This window comes from Talpa occidentalis, unplaced genomic scaffold, assembly GCF_014898055.3.
Source record: "Talpa occidentalis isolate TD23 unplaced genomic scaffold, MPIMG_talOcc4v2.1 talOcc4.5, whole genome shotgun sequence".
Taxonomy (NCBI): Eukaryota; Metazoa; Chordata; class Mammalia; order Eulipotyphla; family Talpidae; genus Talpa; species Talpa occidentalis.
The window spans coordinates 81315600-81337583 of NW_023604861.1; the positions used below are offsets into that span (position 1 = coordinate 81315600).

At 38.8% G+C, this 21984-nt stretch overlaps 1 protein-coding gene across 1 annotated transcript in view; it reads left to right on the forward strand.

The window, feature by feature from the left end:
* Positions 1 to 20723, forward strand: part of ANTXR1 (ANTXR cell adhesion molecule 1) — a 226043-nt gene extending 205320 nt beyond the window's left edge. The window contains exon 18 of the mRNA XM_037527535.2: positions 16853 to 20723. Coding sequence (XP_037383432.1) covers positions 16853 to 17113 — 261 coding nt within the window. The 3' untranslated portion in view covers positions 17114 to 20723. The remainder of the gene's footprint in view (positions 1 to 16852) is intronic.
* Positions 20724 to 21984: the final 1261 nt, after the last annotated feature.

A 21984-nucleotide genomic window follows, 5' to 3' on the forward strand; every position in this document is an offset into this window, starting at 1 on the left:
CGTCCAGGTTTGGCTGTACCTATTAAGGAATAAACCTTCATAGGGGACCAAGTTCATGGATCCAATAGAGATTTGTCTATTGGAGAAGGGCTGAAAAATTGAGGCACACAAATACATTCAAGTTTTGATTAGAAGAGAGACTAGAGCTAGAGAGACTAGAGACTAGAGACATGGGGCCCATGTCCAGAAAGGTCAGCTAGGGACACTGAAATTCAGAGGAAGGAAAAACTAGAGACATAAAAAACTGGAAGAGAATGGTAGGAGTAGGGAAGCATTGGGACCCAAGGTAAATTCTCAAATGCATGTTCCTGGTGGCCAGCTCCATTAAGAAGTCATCCTTACTGATTCATTTTGCCCTAGATCATTCTAGTTTAAAAGCACATGTGCTGAAAAAAATGCAACATCACTGATTATTAAGAAAATGCACATCAAAGCCACAATGAATATCCTCACTCCTGTGAGACTGGCATATATCAATAACACTGGAAATAAAAAAATGTTGACAAGGATGTGGAAAAAAAGAACCACTCATCCATTGTTGGTAGAATGTAATTTGGTGCAGCTTCTGTGAAAAATAGGATAGTGATTCTTCCAAAAAATAAAGAAAACATACGATCAAGCAATACCACCACTAGGTATTTATCCAAAGTATATGAAAACACTAATATGAAAAGACTTATGCACACTTATATTCACAGAAGCATTATTCACAATGATGTAGTCATGGAACCAACATAGATGTCCATCAACAAACAACTGGATAAAGAAATTGTGTGATATATACTCAATGAAATAGTCTCAGCTATTTAAAAAGATGAAATAGTGCCTTTTGGGACAAAATGGGTAGACCTTGAGATGAACAAGCCAGAAAGTGAAAGAGTTACTGGATGGTTTCACTCATTTGTGGAATAGAAATAACCAAAGAGAACTGGCAAAGCACCACAAAAAAATATTCTTAGACTGTGTGAAAAATATACTGACTACCACATGGAATAGAGAGGATGAAGGAAGGGGTAAGGGAGGGAAGATGATATGGTGTTGGCATTGGGGTTCTGGTGGAGGGCGAATGATGAGCATATATGGGTATGGTAAAGTTGTGGTCCTAAATTATATAGATATATAAACAATTGGCAAATCAATAAAATTTGAGAAAAAAATACTAAAAATTAATTAGTTGAATTTAAAATTAAAAAAATTAAATCATATCACTACTTCTCCCCATATTCCTAAAACCACTGCTATTTTGCCTATGAGTACTCTGAAACAGGAAAAAAAAAACCAAAAAAACAAAAAAAAAAAAAAAACAGTGCCCAGACAATTTGAAAAGATTCAGTGGTAAAACAAGAAAAGTTTTGCTCTTTTTCCTCTGGATATTTTTCTTAAAACACAGAGCTTTTTATTGCCTTGTAAATGGAGAGGGAAGATACGTATCATACTTAAAAATCTTCAGGAGTTGTTATGGAGCCTGGGCACCGATGCTGTGGAAAAAAAAATAGAAGTACATGTTGCTCTAAGGAAGAGTTTAGAGTTAAACAGATGTGGATTTAAATCTCTGCTCCATCATTTTCTTGCAGGGAGGCCTTAGGCAAATTACTTCACCTTTCTGAGCCTAGTTCCACATTTTTGAATCAGGGTAATAATATAAACCAACTATTAGGACAAAATGGAGTGGTGTATGAAAAATAATTAGTCCCAAGCCCTAAGGGCACATAGCCATTAAAGATGCAACTCAGTGACAATATAATCGTAAAAGCAAAAACTTGTTGTTGTTGTTGTTTTAAGTAATGTTATCTCTACTTTTGGGGAAAGTTCTTCGATAGCTACAAGCATCAGAAAAAGAATAATCCTAAAGAAGACATTCCTAACATTATACAGAAGAAGAAAACAAATCTTTATCCATGAATTTTGACTATATACAGCAGGATGAGGTTGGGCTAGAAAATAAGTAATTTCATAAAAAATTTACATTTTTCCATCCAAGTTAAATAATGCTCTTGGCCAAGCAAGTTCAGTCTTCAGGAATCAATTTTTAAAGCAAATACCTGAACATAAATAAAATAATAAACAGAAAGACTCTATTAATGATAGTTCTAACTTGTCAGAATCATTTGACTGGGGACATGAACAAGGGCAGGAGAAATATTCTCAAGATTGTTAACTGGGAGAGACAAGAAGAGGGAAGGAAGATTCTGAATAAAATTATTAGTTCATCCTGAGTCAGACTTCCACTCACTCAGCGTGACCATGCCACAGTGTTTTTGTAAATCTTAGAAAAGGGCATTAAAGTTATGCTACTACTGGGCCTCCCCTGGTGGCGCAGGCGGTTGAGCACCGCACTGTGAAACTGTCCGCAGCCTCTGCAGCACTGGTTCGATCCCGGCCGGCCAGCGAGGGTCCCACGTGGCATAGCAGACCTCTCCTGTCTCACCCACTGCTCCCCTCACAGTGTATTTCGTCAGTCTGCCTGTTCTTTTCTCCACTCTGTCTCTGGTGAATCCTCTCACCCTCCTGTGCATCTTGTGTAAATGAATAAATAAATCTTTAAAAAAAAATAAATAAATAAATAAAGTTATGCTATTACTAAGACCCATCCAAAATGGCAGACTCATTGCAGGAGTGATTTCTGCACTGCTCAACAGGACCCATGGAGTATGCACTGGACTTGATGCCAGTGGTCAGTCCCACTGGCTGATTTTTAGAAAAAGCAAAGTTAAGAAACAACACAAGGTGTGCAATGCTGGGTCAGACTGTTAAGCACCATGAAGAAGCTTTTTCTTGAATCAACAAATGCTTGCAACTAATTCTACCTCTGAAGTGTGCCATCTATGATATCTCTTGCTTCGCTAAATGGTCTGAATTTCTAAAGCCAGGCCCTACTGATAGTGCTTTGGCCACCTGATCACTTTTCCTGGATCTCCTTTCTGCAATTCTATTTTGTCTCTAGTTTTTTGCTTTGTTTTGTTTTGTTTTTTAAGATTTGCTGTAACTAGTTAAGTACAGACATAATAAGCCATGGTTTTATATAATGATGAAACTTAAGAAAGGGCTTTATGCATCAGATGGTAACATTTCATTTGTAAAACAGTTCCTTATGTCATCTTGTGTGTTTCTGTGTTTGTCAACAAATATTGACCTTCTTCAGAGACCATTAGAGTGAGTCCTCTACTTGGACTTACTAATTCATTCATTTGTATGACAAGTAACTACTTGTAACTTAGGCATAGGTTAGACTTGGGCACTTTGCAGATTTTCATGTAAGGTGAATTTATTCATCCCCATTTGGGTGGCAAGACTACTTTACTGTTTCCTCTCTGTCAGAGTATTTATTGAAATATTTATGAAGACTTTCAGGTCAGAATGACAATTTGAGCACGTGCTTTGGTTGTTTGCAGAATCAAGAGACTTTTCAGCCTTGAGCTACTCACTGGCAGCATGGGGGTGGGTGAGAGGATGTCTCAAGCTCACATGAGTAAGCTTGCATAAATAAAATTTATTTATAAATTTTTTAAATGAAAGGTTTTTTGTAAATAGGCAAAACATTTTCAATATTGCAACATCTTTCCCAATCCTCTCCCAGTTTAGCCTTTTCTCATCACCAAAACAGACTATGCTTCATAACTAAGAGTGCAGGCTAACATTTCCTTTCTCTCATTAGTGATCTTATCTCTCTCCTGGGGCCCTTAGAATCTAATGATGTAAATTCCTAGACTATCAGACAATGAATGGAGCACAGATCTGGTTCCTTACCAGTACCTTTGGGAAGGGTGCCAAGTGCCAAGTTAAACATCCCCCAAAATAAGGAGAACTACAACTCCTATACTCAGTTCCACACACCCTAAATGACCCCACTAGGCAAAGAAATGAGTTTCTACTTGTTTCAATATTGTTCAGTAATAAACCACTCCAAAGCATAGTGACTAAACTTACTGTTTTCTGTGGGATGACTGGGCTCAGCTGCAAATTCTCACTTGAGGTCTCTGATGAAGGTCGCAGTCAGATAGTAGCGAGGGTTGGAGTCATTGGCAGGTTGATTGGACTGATAACCAAGAGGACTTCTTTACCCACTTGTCTTTGCTCAGTGTTCCTCTACTTTCTACAGTGAAGTAACCTGGACTTTTTATGCAGAGTCTCAGGACACCAAGAACAGAAAACAGAAACTTCCAGGCCTCTTAAAGTTAGGCTGACAGCTAGCACTACATCACTTCCATTCTATTCCACTATTTAAAACCATTACAAACCAATCCAGATTCAAGGGAGTAAAGGAATAGACTCCTTCTCATCTTGGGGGAGTGACCCATTCACACAGAAGGGAAGAAATTGGTGGCAGCCATCTTGGCAGACAAATTGCCACCCAACAGGAAGAGAGACTTCTTTGAAACAGAAGACATTCTCTCTGCCTAGACTGCCTGAGAGAGTGTACCTCCCTGCTACTCTTGGGTGGTCCAGTGACTAAAGTAGCAAAGTGAAATTTCAGCAAATATAATTCTTTAAAATATTAGAGGGTATGCAATGGGTGCAATTGGTTAGCAGGTGGTACTTTTAAGAAAAATTGGGTGGGGGTCTAGTCAATAAATTCACAGAGTGAGCAGATCAAAGAAATAAATGAATGCATGAACAAATAAATAAAATAGAGGTTTTAATCAAATGAAAATTTGTTTAACAGTGCACCCATCAAATAAAGAATTTATATTATTTTCAAAATTTGTAAAGACTGACTATAGCTTAGGTAACAAAGAAAACCTGAAAAAGGAGAAGCCTCAATTCCCACCATACCACCACCACCACCAAAAAAAAAAAAAAGACTAGAAGTTAGCAATAAAGTATTAAAGATTTTTAAAGCACTTAGAAGTTTTAAGATATTTTCATAAATTACTGTTGAATCTAAGAAAAAAAACAAAACTATAATTACTAAAATTCTAGAAAATAATATTGTGGTTGGAAAATCACAATAAAAACTTACAGGATTTGGAAAAACTCATAGCCTTCAATTTTTCATTATTAAACAAGAGAAATAAAAATAAGTGAGCTAAGCATTCAGTTAAAACTTAGAAAAGAATATGAAACTAATCTACAGAAGGCAAAAACAAGGAATCTGAATATAAGAACATGTTAAGGAAAGCAAAGCGAAAGCAGCAGAATTGAGAAAACTTAATTTTTTTCTTTGGAAATACCAACATCATTGATAAATCTTACAAAGTCAAAAAAGTCAGATAAATGTATATTATGTATACAGTACAAATGTATATTAATACATTTTATACAGTATAAATATATAAATATATATTAATAATGACAAGAGATAGGACCACTTACAAATAAATATGTTTAACTGTAAGAATTTCTTGTGTACAAAGTGCTAACTTAAGTTAATGCTTTAAAAATCTTGATGAAATGAATGATTTTCTAAGAAAATCATTGATAAATTATGGAAATGGACCCAAGAAAGAGCACAAGATCTGAATAGGTCAATACTTGTGGCAAAAACTTCTGAAGTCACCATAGAGCTGTTCTCTAGAAAAACAGCAATTCCATATTTTGAGAGAATTTTCTCATGTTTCTAATGAGCAGATAACTTTGATGCTATTTCAGCAATAAAGACTATATTAAAATATAAAAATCTTCCCAATTTCTTTTGTGAAGTTAACATAACTTTGATGAGAAAAACAGCATACAACAAAAAACAGTCAATCTCACATATGAAATCAGATGCAAAAATCCATAATCAAAGATTAACAATTGATTGTAGAACATCTCAGCAGTAGTTTTAGTAATGTTGGAGTAATTAGAAGGCAGAAGGTAGATGGACTCTTCACGCCCAATAAGGACTTTAGAAACTGCAGTTGGTGCTTTCACATGATAGAAGATCATGCAACCATTAAAATGCCAGGGGGGAAATGTTCCGAGCCTATTGTTTTTTTTTAAAAAAAAAAAAACTGTGATACACGATACTATTTTTGTAAATTTATGCACCACTCTGTGTGTGTATGTGTGTGTGTGAGAGAGAGAGAGAGAGAGAGAGAGAGAAAGAGAGAGAGAGAGAGAGAATGCTTGCACTGAAAGGTTAAGTACAAAAAATGTCAACTTTGAGAGCCTCCCCAGTGGCACAGTGGGTTGAGCGCAGTGCTGTGAAGCTGTCCACAGCCTCTAGCAGCATGGGTTTGATTCCCAGCCAGCCAGGGAGATACCCACATGGTGCAGCAGACCTTTCCTGTCTCACCCACTGCTCCCCTCAGCAGTGCTTTCAGTCAGTCTACCTGTTCTGCTCCCCGCTCTGTCTTTGGTGAATCCTCTCACCCTCCCACACCTCTGGCATGTACCCCAGCTCTTGTATAAATAAATAAATCTTAAAAAAAAAAAATAAAATAGGGCCTCCCTGGTGGCACAAGGGTTAAGATGCAACCTATGAAGCAATCCACAGCCATTGCAGCACGGGTTCAATTCTGGGCCAGCCAGGGAGCTACCCACATGGCACAGCAGACCTCTCCTGACTCGCCCGCTGCTCCCTTCAGCAGTGTATTTCAGTCGATCTGCCTGTTCTGCTCCCCACTCTGTCTCTGGTGAATCCTCTCACCCCCTGCACCCCTGGCTTACACCCCAGTTCTTGTATGCATAAATAAATCTTTAAAAAATAAAATAAAATAAAAATGTCAACTTTGAGTGCTACAATTTAAAATTTTTCTCTCTTCCTCCTCCCTCCTTGTGTATTCTCCACAAAGAAAAAGTAGAACTTTTTTTTAAAAAAATTTTTTTAAAGAGAGTGGGGGTGGATTTTGTTGTTTTCTTACATTGTTGTTCATTTTTGTACAATATTTGACTTTTCCCATCAGGTGTAGACCCTGTTATTATCCCCCCACAACAGCAACTGTGACTACCACCATAGTCCCTATATTCTTCCTTCCCCTGTTTTGAATCCTCTGCTTCCCTCTCTCCTGCTATATACCTCAGATCTATGGTTTGACTGCGTTTTGTCTTTTTTCCTGATTCTCTGTTTGGTTTCCCTATAATCTCCTTATAAGTGAGACCATCAGATGTTTTTCTTTTTCCCTCTGACTTATTTTGTTCAGTATAATACCTTCCAGCTCCATCCATATTGCCTCAAGTAGCATGAGTTGTTTTTTTTTTTTTTTTTTTTTTTTTTTTTTTGGATCACTGAGTAGTATTTCATTGTGTATATATACCACATCTTTTTGATCCATTCATCTGTTAAGGGGCATTTAGGTTTCCATATCTTAGCTATTGTAAATAGCTATTGTAAACACAGGAGTGAAGGTCTCCCTTCAAATTAGCGTTTATACCTCCTTTGGACTCACAGCATTCCTTTCCCATGAGTGGACTCACTGGGTCATATGGTAGATCCATTTTCAGTGTTTTAAGGATCCTCCACACAACTTTCCATAGTAGCTGAACCAGTTTGCATTCCCACCGGTAGTGTAAGAGGGTTCTTTCCCTCCACGTCCTCACCAGCATTTGTTGTTGCCAGTTTTTTTTTTAACATGGGCCAGAAAAGCTAAAAAGATACTTTTCCGAAGAAGAAATACAACTAGATTTTGTTCTTAAGTAAGTCTTATCTCACTAATAATTCTCAACAAACCATATATCTACTCATATCCTACTATAGAGGTCTCATTTTTATTTCTACCCTTTCATTTTTTTAATTTCCTCTTGTTACCAAACATTTCCTTTGTGCTTTCATCCTACCCTCAGTTTTGGCATTGAAAGAAGTTATTACGGAGAGAATGCCAGTGTATGTGTCAGCAAAATGAGTCAAAGAACTGAAAGGATTGACCTTGGATTCTTTGCCATGAATAGCACACAAAAGGCGGGCTATTATCTGTGATTTATAGAGGGACAAGCTTGAGGTGGAGAACAGGAAGTCAAGAAGGAATATGGCATCACCACTCACAACATGCCCTTCCTTTTATCCTGAGCTCCAGCTTTGGGAAAGAGGCAGGAAGCAAGATGTGTGTCTCTGTGCCATCTTGTGAAGGCTCTCAAAAGAAAAGTCAGATTATGGTGGCTCTGTGACAAATGATGGACCAAAATTGAAGTGCAAGGTTGAAAAAAAGAGAAGGAAGTGAGATGGCAGAAACAAAAAGAGAGCAGAGCCAGTGTGTACTGAGAACTTGGATATTTTCCTATAGAAGGTAGGAAAGCATTGACAAGTTTAAGCAGGAAAACAACTGTGAATATATGGCTGTGGATATGTATACATTTACATATATAAATTTTATTTTATTTTTTTAAGATTTATTTATTTATTTATACTAGCACTGGGTACAGTCAAAAGTGCAGGAGGGTGAGAGAATTCACCAGAGCCAGAGCTGGGAACAGAACAGGAAGACGAAACACACTGCTGAGGGGAGCAGTGGGCGTGGCAGGAGAGGTCTGCATGCCATGTGGGACCCTCACCGGCTGGCCAGGGATCAAACCGGTGCTGCAGAGCTGTGGGCAGCTTCACAGCCCAGTGCTCAACTGCTGCGCCACCAGGGAAGCCCCATATATAAATTTTATGTATATATGTGCAAACACATGTGCATGTATGTTTGTGCATACATTTTTATTTATATGTGCATATACATTTTATATGGAAACCAAAATATCACTGAAAAAGAGAAAGACTGAAGGTAGCAAGACTGGTAGCCCAAGCTATAGAAGCCCAAGCTATAGAAGATGAACAATAGTGAGGGTAGGGAGAAGTAAAGTGAAGGTATATGATGGATATTTAAGAGATAAAATCCGAACTCTGTTTTCCTGGACATGGCAGAAGATGACCATCACCCAGTTTCTACATACATCCCCTCTACTCAAAGGATCAACCTAATTCACTGCCAGTAACTCAATTGCAATTCCAAAATCACAGAAGAAAGAATCTGACCAGCCTAGCTAATCAGGTTAGGTGTCCACCACTGACTAATCAACTATGGCCAAAGCCAGTATCATAGACCACAAATATGGTTGCTGGGGTTTTAGTTCATGGGATCACTTGACCACTATCTCTCTCCACCTGTAGACTATATACATCATGACAGTAGGGATATTTTTGGTTGTTTAGCACTGTCTGCAGCACCTTATAAGATGTCCAGGAAATAGCTGGCACTCAAAAACCATTTGTCAAAAAAATAACTGCTAAATTACTTAAATGAAGAAATCATAAAAAGGACAGAAGGCACTATTAGTCATCCAGTATACACCTCCATCAACCCCCTGTTCATGTATCAGGAGAGCATCAAATTCAGCAGGATTACATCAATTGTCTTCAATATGCCAATAAGCTTTTGGGGTCCAGCCTGAGAATCATGCCCCATTTACAAGTGAAAAACTGTGCTCCTAATTCTAAATAACTGACTTAAAACAAACTTCAGAAACCCAGTCCATTTGTAACTTGAGAAATACCTACAGTCCTCCAAACAAGATAATCAATGAGAGAATTAGGCCAGAGACAAAAGGTATTCATTAGAAGAAACTTGGATACACGTTATACTTTTTCCATCTGATTATTTTAGTATTCTTCCTGTGAAATCCAATTTCCTTAAGTGACCTCTCTTCATAGGAAACTATTTGGTATAATTGTGGGAGCCCTGGCATATTTTTAACCATGTCCAAAGGCCAGCTCCCGCTCCACTGAGCATGCCTGATACCCAAACAGATGTTTTATAACACTCAGCACACATGAGCTCACCACTGGCAAGTCTTGCACACAATAAGCCCACAGCTCCTCTCACATCTCCCCTGTCATTCCACACACCCAATTTCACAACTCACAAGCTAACTCAAATTTTTACCCTGGTCACAAAAGAGCAGTAGGTGCAGAGTTCAGTTTTGAATTTCCAATTTATTAGTATTTTATAAATCTAATGACCAACTGGGAAATATGCAATACAAAAGAGTTATATGAACTCAATATAAAATGCACAAATTGGCAACCCCAAAAGAATTCAGATTCAAGTATTTAAGGAAAAGTTTCCAAAGCAATTCAAATTTTGATGGAACCATAAAATATTGTGGATGAAAGGCCTTTGGACATCATCTAGCTAGTGCAACAACTATATTTACAGAGGAAGAAGCTGAGACCTATAGAGAGAAAGTGACTTACTCAGGGTTTCACAGTGAGTGTGTGTGTGGCAGAATGGGGGGTAAAAAATTCCTGCTGCCCAGTGCTGACCCACAGGGCAGATCATAGCCCCACAGCTCCAGTTTCCTGCCTCTCTTCTCCATGGACCATCAGTATCTGCAGCTCAAGACTGGAAAGAAGGCAGAACTAGATCAGCAAGATCTTTCATCCTGATTACACCAAATTGCTTCTGTGTGTGGCACCTGCAATTTAGGTAAAGAATTTTGTTGAGGTAAAATTCTTTTAATAAATCAATCAAAAGTAACCCAAAACTGTATTTTTAAAGGTAATTTCATAGCATTTCAATGTGGAAATCAAGGTGAGCAGATAGGATCTTGCTACTCTTCCTCTAAAAGCCTAGAAGGTGCCAAAAAGACCTAGAGGGAGTGACTACAGAGACCTAAATTCACATCAGGAGTGCATGGACCCTTGATCCGCTAAGAAACTAAACTTGCAAGGAAAATCTGAGCTTTCTAAAATCCTTGCCCCATCTCAGGGATTTGAGAGTATTTGTTGAGCTCCAACTTAGATTTGAACCAAATGCTACTATAAAGAACTCACGAAGACTCAAATGCTGCCTCAGAGATGCTCACCCCATTCCCTGCTCAGTCAGGGAGCAATGTTTACACTGAGAAGAATACCAACAAATATATGTGGAGGGCTTAGGGTGACCAGGCTGGACATCCTTCAATAAAAGGGCAAAGAATTAATTGAAAGAGTAAGCAAGGACCAGATCACAAAGGAGGCATTTGGATTTTATTCTAAAGATGATGGGAAACCATTGGAGGATTTTGACTTGGGCAGTAAATTGACCAGACACATGTTCTGGAAAGATCTCTTGATAGCTATGTCAAGAACTGATGGATTATAACAAATGCTACCTTGTATGATATCAACTACAAGTGCTTCAAGGAATTATTTGCAGAGTTAGTCAATTATTTGCACATTGTAAACAAAATAATACAGGGGAAAGGGGCTAAAAGCCTAAAACAAGCAGAGCTGGTTTTAATCCCACTTCAACCAATTATGCGCAATGTAATCTTGGTTGTCTAATTTAAATAAATCTGAACATTCAGTTTCCTTTCTACACAGTGAAGATAATAATACGTAGCTCCACATGGTTTTAATAATAAATTAAAAAGATTATGTGCCTCACTGTTTCTAATAATCTTCTCAGTGCCTTAAGATTCAGTTCAATCATGATGCCACTTACCAGCCAGGAAGAAAGTCACCTAGCATCTTGCTAAACCATCACCTAGCAGGAGATATTGTGGCATTTTCTTCTTAGAATTTAACAAGAGTATTTTATTGCTCATGTGTGGAAATAACTATGTTCATACTTTGTAAATAAGCAAGCTGAGGTAAACTGAGGTCAAAGCTAAATCTTGGATCTGAATCAAATCACCAAAAAAACAATATTGCAAAGAATTTAACTTGCTTATTGAAGGCCAGTGTACGAAAGAGCACCAATCATCCTAGCAACCTTTTAACCAAACACTAGTGCAGAGTTTTTGGCAGATATGACACTGAGAACATCTGGCCTTTCTATTATCCCCTTGCAAGCAAAAAATGATGTCGTGTAAACTGATCTTTAGGCCAATTATATGGTCTAAGTGTTACAGTGTTTGTGTTGGCTCCTCTGGCTCCAGGTTTAAGAACTTAATTTGTAGCCACACCCCTCCCTGAAGTCCTAATTGCCTCTTACTGTAACCGACCCTGGGGATTCATTTATACTGAGTCTGCACCTTTTTTCAGGATGATAAGTAAGTGTAAATGCATGGTCAGTCAATTGTATGCACAAAGCACAGTGTGAGGTCCTATAAGAATAAGTTGCAGGAGTTCTGTAGCAGAGGGAGGATTGAAGGGGGGCACAATAGAGTGGCTCTGGGGGGCTAGTCTTGTCACATGTCCAACCTACAAGTTTTTTGTTTTTTGTTGTTTTTTTTTTTTTGCTGTGCCAGTTTTATTATGGAGGCCAGGTGTGGAATACAGAGACTCTAGCCTGTGCCCACTTAGAAAGCACTAAACTAGGAGTCAGAAAATCTGATACTACTTCCAAATCACCTTATCCTAGACAAGGTCATTATTGTGTCTGAACACATTTCCCCATCTAGACTCAACTTCACCTACTAAGCACCATGTGCCAGGCACATTTCCAAGGACTTCACCAACACTGATTAAGTTAATCCTCATAATGACTGTAAGTGGCAGGTGATATGAGCATCCCCACCCCACATCACATGGTGGGATGTCACACAGCAGGGATGTGGCAAAAGCTGTGAATTTGTCCCCCTCCCCTCTGGCTGCCTACTGAGAGCTCTAGGCTGTTATGCTCAGCTCTAGTGACTAGGGGTCTATAAAGCCACAGCCCAGCGTTCTGAGCAGACCTGTGGGTACACCCCTCAGTGTTACTGACCATAAGAATGCAATCCTTGCCTTTCCCCAAGTTTCCCCATTCTTCAGCTTCTTTGGCAGAGAGACAGAGGCAGCAGCTGGAGGGGCTGGCCTAGAGAGAACTCATAAGAGAACTCATCTGTTACTCTGAGGACCTTTTGGGATCCTAACTTGGGTTGTGAATAGGAAGGCTGGGCACTCCTGACTCTCTGGACAAAAGAACCGCTAGTAAAAATATTAAGAATTACAATTATGTGAAATAAATGGATCTCTGGATTAATGGACATACTCTCACCCTAGCCTACCCTCACTGATCCCTACGGGCAGGGCAAAAGGAAAGCACAGCCAAGTGGGGCCTTGATACCAGACACCAGCAGCTGCTTCTCCAGAATCAGAATTTTCCTTCATTTTTAAAGGGAATTAATCTCTTGAGTCTCTTGGTCTGACTTAGCATGTCTAGGAACAAAGAGCAGAATATGTAGTACAGTAAATCCCAACTCTGCGTTGTCCATTACAGGAATTTATCACAGATGGTAATCATTAGGATTCTAACATCTTGAAGGAAAGAGTTTTATCCAGAATCATAAATAAACTGTAACCAAGGCTTAGATTTATAAAGCTGTAAAATAGGGCTGCTTGGACAACAGGGAATTTATACAGTACTGGGTTACAAAATCAACTTTACACATAAAAGCTTGAACACAATCTTGGAGTTCTGGAGAAGATATTCAGGAGTAACTTATTTCTGCAGTAGTAGACCCCAAATCTAAACCTAGTAACATTAAGTCCCAGTTCAATCTCATGAAACACAAGCTCAGAGAAAATGGGTGCTGGCATCTAAATATGGCATTCTAATTCTTAAACAAATTGCAGTCCAGTAAAGCTTGGCCCTTCCTTGTCAAGATTCTCTGGCTAATTCTGTCTTGTAAATGCAATTTCAGTTCATAACTAGTATTGCCCAAAGCCCTATAGTTTTCAAGTGGCTTCAAATAAGTCAATTTTGATCAAGAGTCTCCCTGCCGTGGAGGGCATCCATAAGGCTCCCAGTTGTGGGGCAATGATGCAAAATAAGACCACTGTAAAGGTAAAAGACCACTTTTACAGATCAAATAATTATAGTATGCAGGCTTCAGTGTGCTGTGTAGACAATAGTTAGAGAAGAAATTGTGGCGAGTAGCAAGGATAAGGAGACTGGAGTTACCGGGGTAAGATGTGTGGAGGCAAAAGAACTTGAGAAGACGGGAAGGATGAGTGAGATGTTCACCCGTGGGGAACAGTTTACTCAGTCCCCAATGTTTCCCACAAATGTGCATCATGTCCCTGCTATGGCTCTCATCCTATGCCAGTCTCAAATCACATTTGTGGTCCTTAAAATCCACATCTTCATTCCCCCTCAGATTCCTTCAAAAGACTAGGAAGGGGAAGCTATCACCTCTCTGGATATAGCCCATCCAGATATGACACCACCAAGTAGGTATCCAGGCTGAGGGTGAAGCCAGGAAAAGTCCACATCCCCACCCTAGCCCCAGTGTTGCACTGTATTGGGTTTAAAAATAAGCAGAAGGAGAAAGGGGCAGTGCAGCCACAGAGAAACAAGGCCCTGCCTCAGCTTCTTTGTGGAGGGATTCTGTTGGCATACAAGACACACAAGAGAGAGAACAATAAGATGCCCCATGAACTTGGGGAGTTTTGAGGGAGGCCAGGACCCCACAAAGGTGACCAGTATTCTGCCCAAGCAGTAAGGGAGGATCTTATGGGAAAGAGAAAGTAGTACAGGCACCAGGAGGTCCTGTGCTCTGTCCCTTGTAGAGCTACGTGTTGGGTGGGAGGCTCTCAAGTGCCTTTTGAGACTAGAGGTCTCTGCTGGGGAGAAATGAAGATGAGACCAGGAATCTGGAGAGCAGAGAGAGAAGAGCCCACAGGAAAGAAAGAGCTTTCAGAGCTGGATTTGAAGTCTAGACTTTCGAGAGGTTGCTGGGGGATTCTAGGTGTCTGCCCTGCATTGTCCAGTCAGGATCGCAGAAGGGTTGGTAAAAAGCAGAATTCAGGGTTGATACCTGCTCTGCAATAAATTGTCCCCTTGTCGTATTTCTTAAGAACCTAAAGCTACCTAGGCAGGTGCAAGAAGAGGAACTCCCTCAACCAGGGCCAAAGCAAGCTAAATTGTTCATGGTATTGCTTTGGATAAGGCTGAGCATGGAACAGAAACTGTCTTGTTCACATCAGTAGAAATAGCTACCTCTTTAATTATCTACCCAGCACCGGCAATTGAAGGGGCAAAAGGAGGCTGGAGAGGAAAATATATGAGGACCTCTGAGAATCACCCCAATTTGCTACATTTGACAACACAGACAACACATTCATTTGTCACCCAATTTACAATATAGGAGAAGCTCATGTTGCTAATCTGCTGTCTCCAAGAATGTAATGGAAATAAGTTACTTTTGGCTAATATCCAAGATCTGCAAAGAATTCATACAACTCAACAAAAAAAGATAAAAAGTGCAAATAATAGGCAGCAGAGATAAACACTTCTCCAAAGACATACACGTAGCCTATAGGTACATGAAAAATGCTCGTCATCACTAGTTAGGAAAATGCACATCAAAACCACACTGATCAGGAAAATGCAAATCAAAACCATCTCACACCTGCGAGAATGATCCACATCAAAAATACCAGAAAGAACAAGTGTCGGTGAGGGCGTGGAGAAAAAGGAACCCTCTTCTACTACTTGTGGGAATATAGACTGGTCCAGCCCTTATGGAAAATAGTGTAACTGTTTCTCAAAATATTAAAAATGGATCTATCATATGATCCAGCAATCCCACTCCTAGGGATTACATCCTGAAGGATGCAAAAACACTAATTCAGAGAGATACATACCCTCCATTGTTCACTAAAATACTATTTACAATAGTCAAGCTATGGAAACAAACTAAATGCCCAGTGACAGGTGAATGGATAAAGAAGATGTAGTATATGTACACAATGAAATACTACTCAACTATTAAATAAGATGAAATCTTGCCATTTGGAACAACATGAACAGAACTGGAAAGGATTATGCTAAGTGAAGTAAGTCACAAGGATAAAGACAAATATATGTTTCTTTATACGTGGAATATATAAAGATGATACAGACAAAAATAAACCAGAACAAGGTATAGACAAAGATACAGACAAAAATAAGCCAGAACAAGGTCTTGAAATATGATTGCAGAACTGAGGCTACCAGAAGAGGGGAGGGGATTACGGTGGAGGATTTTAGGTGCTTTGATGATAGGTGTGATATGGTAACATACATCTGAAGAGGCCCAAAGCTATAGTCCTAAAACATATGCAGTGTTGTAGACCAACATTACCTCAATGAAATAATGTAGTTAAAATATAAGTGAAAATTTAAAAATTTTGATCAATGAAAAAAAATAATTCTAATGAAACATGTTTTTTAGAAATTTATTACTTAGATATAAGTTCATATTCCATCTAATCACTAGTTACAATGGTTCATAATTTATAATTTAAAAAATAATAAAAAAAGATTTATCACAAAGATTCTTATGACTGAAAGGATATAAGAGGAATATAACTGCTAATTAAGTTACTGTAGTCAAGTGACTGGTACTTAAAAATAAAAACCTATAAATTCCTTTAATAGTATGTTTGAATGACAAAATAAAGGCAATATTTTTAAGAAGCATAAATGACAATTTTATGCTCATTATTACATTTTAATATATGAGTTCATTATATGTGGGCAGAATAAACTGGAATGTTCTTAAGAATTCAAAAAACAAAGAAATGTATTACCTTTGTTTATAAAATTTGAGGACCTCATTTTATAAGACAATATAGTATAGCTGGAGGTATAGTAGTTCTGCAGTCTATTTTGGGTTTGAATCACCAATCACACTCCTCACTGTGTGAACTTGAGAAGATGACTTTGCCTTTCTGAACCTCAGGTTCCTCATTTATGAAATGGAACATTTAAAGATAATATTTGGCTGACAAGGCTATTGAGGATATTAATTTCGATGGCATCTATATTTGGCTTAATCCTGTGCATCCAGTTAAGGTCATTACCATTCTCTTCCTTCTCCCTTGGTAGAGATGTTCCAGGAAAAATAAACATTAACAAATAATTCTGCAACACAGTAAGCCCAGAAAAAGGAAATGTGGGGCTTATTTGTTGTCAAGTTCTACTATGTACCAGTAAAACATTTTCATAAAGTGTTTGCTTTCTACATATTTCTTTGAAGCCACGCACTACACTTCCCAACTGCCCTGTTGTATATAAGGCCACTGCAATCATCAACTCATGTCTCCTCTCTGATTCTCTTCCAGGGGCGCTGTATCAACTTCACCAGAGTCAAGAACAATCAGCCTGCCAAGTACCCCCTCAACAACTCCTACCACACCACCTCCCCACCTCCTGCCCCTATCTATACCCCACCACCACCTGCACCCCACTGCCCTCCCCCACCCCCCAGTGCTCCCACACCACCAATTCCATCCCCACCTTCCACCCTCCCTCCTCCTCCTCAGGCTCCACCTCCCAACAGGGCACCACCCCCCTCCCGACCTCCTCCTAGGCCCTCTGTCTAAATCCCAAAGGTCATGCTCTGGGTTCTCAGAAACTTTGGGGAGGAGGCTCCTCTGTGGTGTTAGAACAAGTCTTTCCAGTTAGAGGAGACCTCTGCTTTGGAAATGAGTGGTGATAAAGCCCACTGACATTCACACACTTTAAAATTGGTTTGTAATGCCAGTATGCCAACAATTGTGATCAGCGGAAATAGAAATCTTGAAATGCCTGAAAACAAATAATGAGGCAACTACAGTCACAATTCTAGTCAACCAACCAGTCTAGAAGGTTCCAGAGAGAGTGAAACTGCTGATATGCTCTAAATGGGATTGTGTCTCATGGAGACCAATAAGAAAATCATTTTTCTCTGAAGGTGAAATGCAGAGTTGGATAAGAAATAACACTGCTGGGTTTCTAAATGCTGCCTTTCCTCCTCCACTTTACCCTAGACCCTTGGCCTAGGCATCAAGGAGTCCTCATCTAGGAAGGTGGAAATCCTTTGTCTACAACTTTATGAAAACTTGAGTTTCCCATTGTGGCGAAAAACTCAACATCAGATAGTTATCCAGAAGCATGCTTTCCTGAAGTGTGCCTCACTTTCCTTTCAAATTCTCCCAGTTTCCCAGTGAGGAAGAGAGCAAGTGTCCACTGATGGAAAAAAGGTACGTTGCCATGTTGCTGTGTAAGTGAAATCAGATGTGTGCATTGGCATCGAGAGTATTGATGGGCGCATCAGACAGTTTCTGAAACCCACAGGCCATCAGCATCAGCAGCTAGAGGTGACTGGCTGTGGCCCAACAGACAACAGCTTTGGCAAAGAAGGACCTGTTAATGATTCAGGTTAAAAATCAAGATTTTACTTTGGTTTAAATTACTTGAAATACAACTGATTCATTTTCCAGATATAAAAATGAGTTGAACTCCCCAAAATAGTGTCATTAGCACTACCAATTTTTGCAACTTTTTTTTTCCTTTCTCTTTTGATAAAGTTTTGCACCAGAGACTTCTCTAGGTAGAGATGAGAGACCATCGTTCTGACATAGTAAGGATCATGAAGCAAAAGATTGACCCCAAAAGAGATATGTGTGGTAGATAAAAATATATTTCTTCTTGGCTTTTCAACATATCACAAAAATCAGCTGTCAACCCAAGGGAAATACACAAGATGTGCAACACACAGATGCTCTGCCTGAAATTCCCATCATGCCTGGGAACCCTCCACTACAATTCCTGGAAGACTTTCTGTATCTGTTGTCATTAATAAGCCCTATAATTACTTTCTGAGCATAGGGCTTCATCACCCAGGGTGATGCATCAGCCTCTTCAAAATTATCTCCCCATCCAGCTTTCTACAGGTCTTAAAAATTCCTCTCCCAAACTGCCCAAATTCTTAAATCTTTCTAATTAAACTTGGTGCTTTGAGCTTCCTCTCCAAAGATCCTTCAAGAACCCATCAAGCCAGTCTAATTCTTTCCCCTTTCATAGAACAAGGACTTAAAGACCTGGCATGCATTCCATCAACACCAGTTCTTGTACCCATAGCAGACTCATCAATCACAGCACTATTCCCAAGGAGTCCTAGGATCATGACCCCAAAGAGCCACTCATCAGTCAGAACTGAGAGAAAGATGAACCCTAATTGCCAACCCTATTTTAGAAATCAGAACCAAATATTATGTGGGAGAATGAAAAATCCCTTGGGCATGAAAAGTATAGTCAGGAGAAAACAGATCTACATAGAGTGCCTTAGTGGGAGACCTTAGGCACTAAATTGGCAGTGCCAACTCCAAACTGACACTTCTCCAAGCATATTTCAGACCAAGCTCTTCTCCCTGCCTGCCACTTCCAGATAATTTCCCAGACTTCTCATAGAGCTAAAATCAGAGATAGCTTCCACAATTTATGAAAGCAACTTCCCTCAACTGCTCCCCAACCTGGCCAGTTTTATCTATTCGTAGAACACTAGGCTTCTTCTTTAGTGTAGTCCCTGATGAAGCAGGGGCCAGAATGTCTTGGCCACCTGCAGTGACACTGCTGGACTCCAGAAAACCATTCCATAAAAAGAATGGATTCCCCAGGCTCACAATGCAGAGACAGTGAGCCTACGGCAACTGTTTTGACTGCTGGCAGTACAAAACGGTCGACCCCACACCACTGCAGCATGACCCACTGTGGCACAAGGAAGTTCAAGCCAAGATGCCAACATTGTTGTACAGCAAAATGGCAGACATCCGGTGAGAATCAGTGTTCAGGATCTCCACAGCACATCAATCAGAAGCCCTGTACAGTTTCCAAGATGTTGTTTTGGTGGACTTTTTTGATGAAATGGGGAACTGAAAATACATGATGAATATGAAAAGGATTAGCAGGGTTTACCCTTAAAACTGACTCATCAAATCACCCCTAGTTATTTAGAATTACAGTTGCAGAGAAACTTCTATACTGTATGAACAAGGAAATATTTTAATAGCAAGAGCTATTAGAAGCAAGAAAGTGCTTTAATGGGTTTATAAAATCCATCAGTACTTGTGTCACTCCCTGTAAAAGGCAGCAGACATATGATTGTGATCAGGAAACTGCACAAAATAATTTTTTCAAACCCCATGTTATTGTCCTTGTGAAATTTGTTGGATTTTGTTGTTTTTTGTTTTATGCTAAAACCCAGCCTGTCGTTGTATATATTCGTGTTCCATGTGTTAGATGGAAGCATTTCCTATCCAGTGTGAATAAAAAGAACAGTTGTAGTAAATTATTATAAAGCCAATGATATTTCATGGCAGGTTATTCTACCAAGCTGTGCTTGTTGGTTTTTTCCATGACTGTATTGCTTTTATAAATGTACAAATAGTTAATGAAAGGACGAGACCCTTGTTTGCACAGCATTAATAAGAACATTGAGTTCCATGGTCCCCTCTGCTTCGACCAGCTCACAGTTTCTTGCCTGGAACTTGGCACATACTCCAGTGAGATACAAGGTCTCTCTTTTACCAAGGTCAAGAACAGAGCTGGCAGATAAATTAGTAGTCTTAGATATCTGGCTATGGGCATCCTCATCGTAAATATCACTAGAATGGGCAGAGATGATCTTGAAGTCTCAGTATACACCAAAGTCCAAACACTGTATCAGATGAGGGAAACCCCAAAAATAACTAAAAAAAAATAATTATAAGATAATGAGCAACAATTTCAGCCCAGTGCCAACTCAATAAAAACAGTTAATGCTGTGTAAAATGGGTTGAATTAGTTTGCAAACTATATAAAAATATATACAATAAAAACTCTGTTAATGCACACCAGGTGGAAATGAGGTGTTCTAGTCAATTGCCTTTTCTAGTTATCTGAGCTCTATTATGTTATCATACTTGAATAACCAATTTAAAAGAATTAGAGTATGACTTTTTTCAATACACTTAACATTAAACTCTTCTTCTAACTCTTTATTCCTTCTGTGAGAATTCAGAAGACAGTTATGGATCTCCAGTGCTCTGAGTCATTGTTATAAAAATTCAGTTATCACTGTACCATGTTAGAGAAGACTGGGAAAATTTGTACAATGACAAACCATGGAAGTTGCTTTTTCAAAAAATAATAAATTCCTAAAAACAACTTTTTCCCTGATTATGTGTTGCTCTGTTATAAGAATAAAGTATAGATTGTTTAAGTGCTTAACATTCTGATAATAAAATAGCTGTCATTCTGCAAATCAAATATTTCTCAATTTTAGGCTTCCCACTAAACTCTAAGTCTCTGTCATTACTTCCTTAGTTGCCCAACATTCAAAATATTCTTTATTTCTAGTTATAGTTTTCAATTTTTCAAAGTGATCCATGCTAAATGAAAATTTAAAATAAAAAGTGCATACAAGGAGGCACACAGAAAAAACAATGTACTATGTCAGTTCAGATTGTGGGTGGTATGTGACTGCCTATAACAGGAACTTGGCTATGATTGATTTGACCAATGACTCCAGAGATTTTCAACTACCTAGGAAATGAGGTAGTGTTTTACACAGTGTTGCAATAAATATCTGCCTATAGACACCTCAAAATATTTTTATTATTTCTGCCTTCTAATACAAACCCCTTTACTCTTCTTAGCAGTTTCACTTCAGCTCCTCCATTTACATTTCTTGTACGTAAAATGGTATCTCTTACCAGTAGATGTTTATCTTTACAAGTCCTCATTTTGAATTCCTCTTAATTGGAATAAAACCACCTGCAAAAAATAAATCATGTCACAATTTTTTCCCAAGGCTTCATGTGTACTCACTTTTTAATAGCATCCGGGGCACATGCACATTTTAAATTATATCTTTAATCATCAAATGTTTTTGAGATAACAGCCTAACTGGAACAAATAAGAAAAGTTGGAGCTCTACCTCACTTCTTGCACCAAAATAAATTCCAGCTGTATTTAAGTATAACAAATGAAACCAAGAAAATACTAGAAGTGGTAAAAATGTTTACTGTGTACCATGAATAGTTTTTAAATACTACTTACTGCTTTTATTACCAACCAACTCATGCATCACTACAACTACCCTGAGCAGTGCATAAAGATGAATAAACAAACAATAATTAGTAACAGGGAAAAGATCACTGAATAGGTGCTGATTATGAACTTGAGTGGGAGACACACAACTGTTCGTCATTAATCCAATTTTATTTCTTCAGATGAATGTTTCTCTAGAGACAAACTTAGATGCAGTTAAGAACTCTGTTCATCTAAATACTTTGTAAATAAGCTCAGCGTGCTTACAATTACCAAATATTGGGTATGAGGTTATAGATTTTAACATATGCCAAACAGATGGATTTTATGATCATCACAATTGTATTGCATTGAACCAACACACCTCCATCCCAAAAGTGTCACACCTAACCAATCAGGAGCC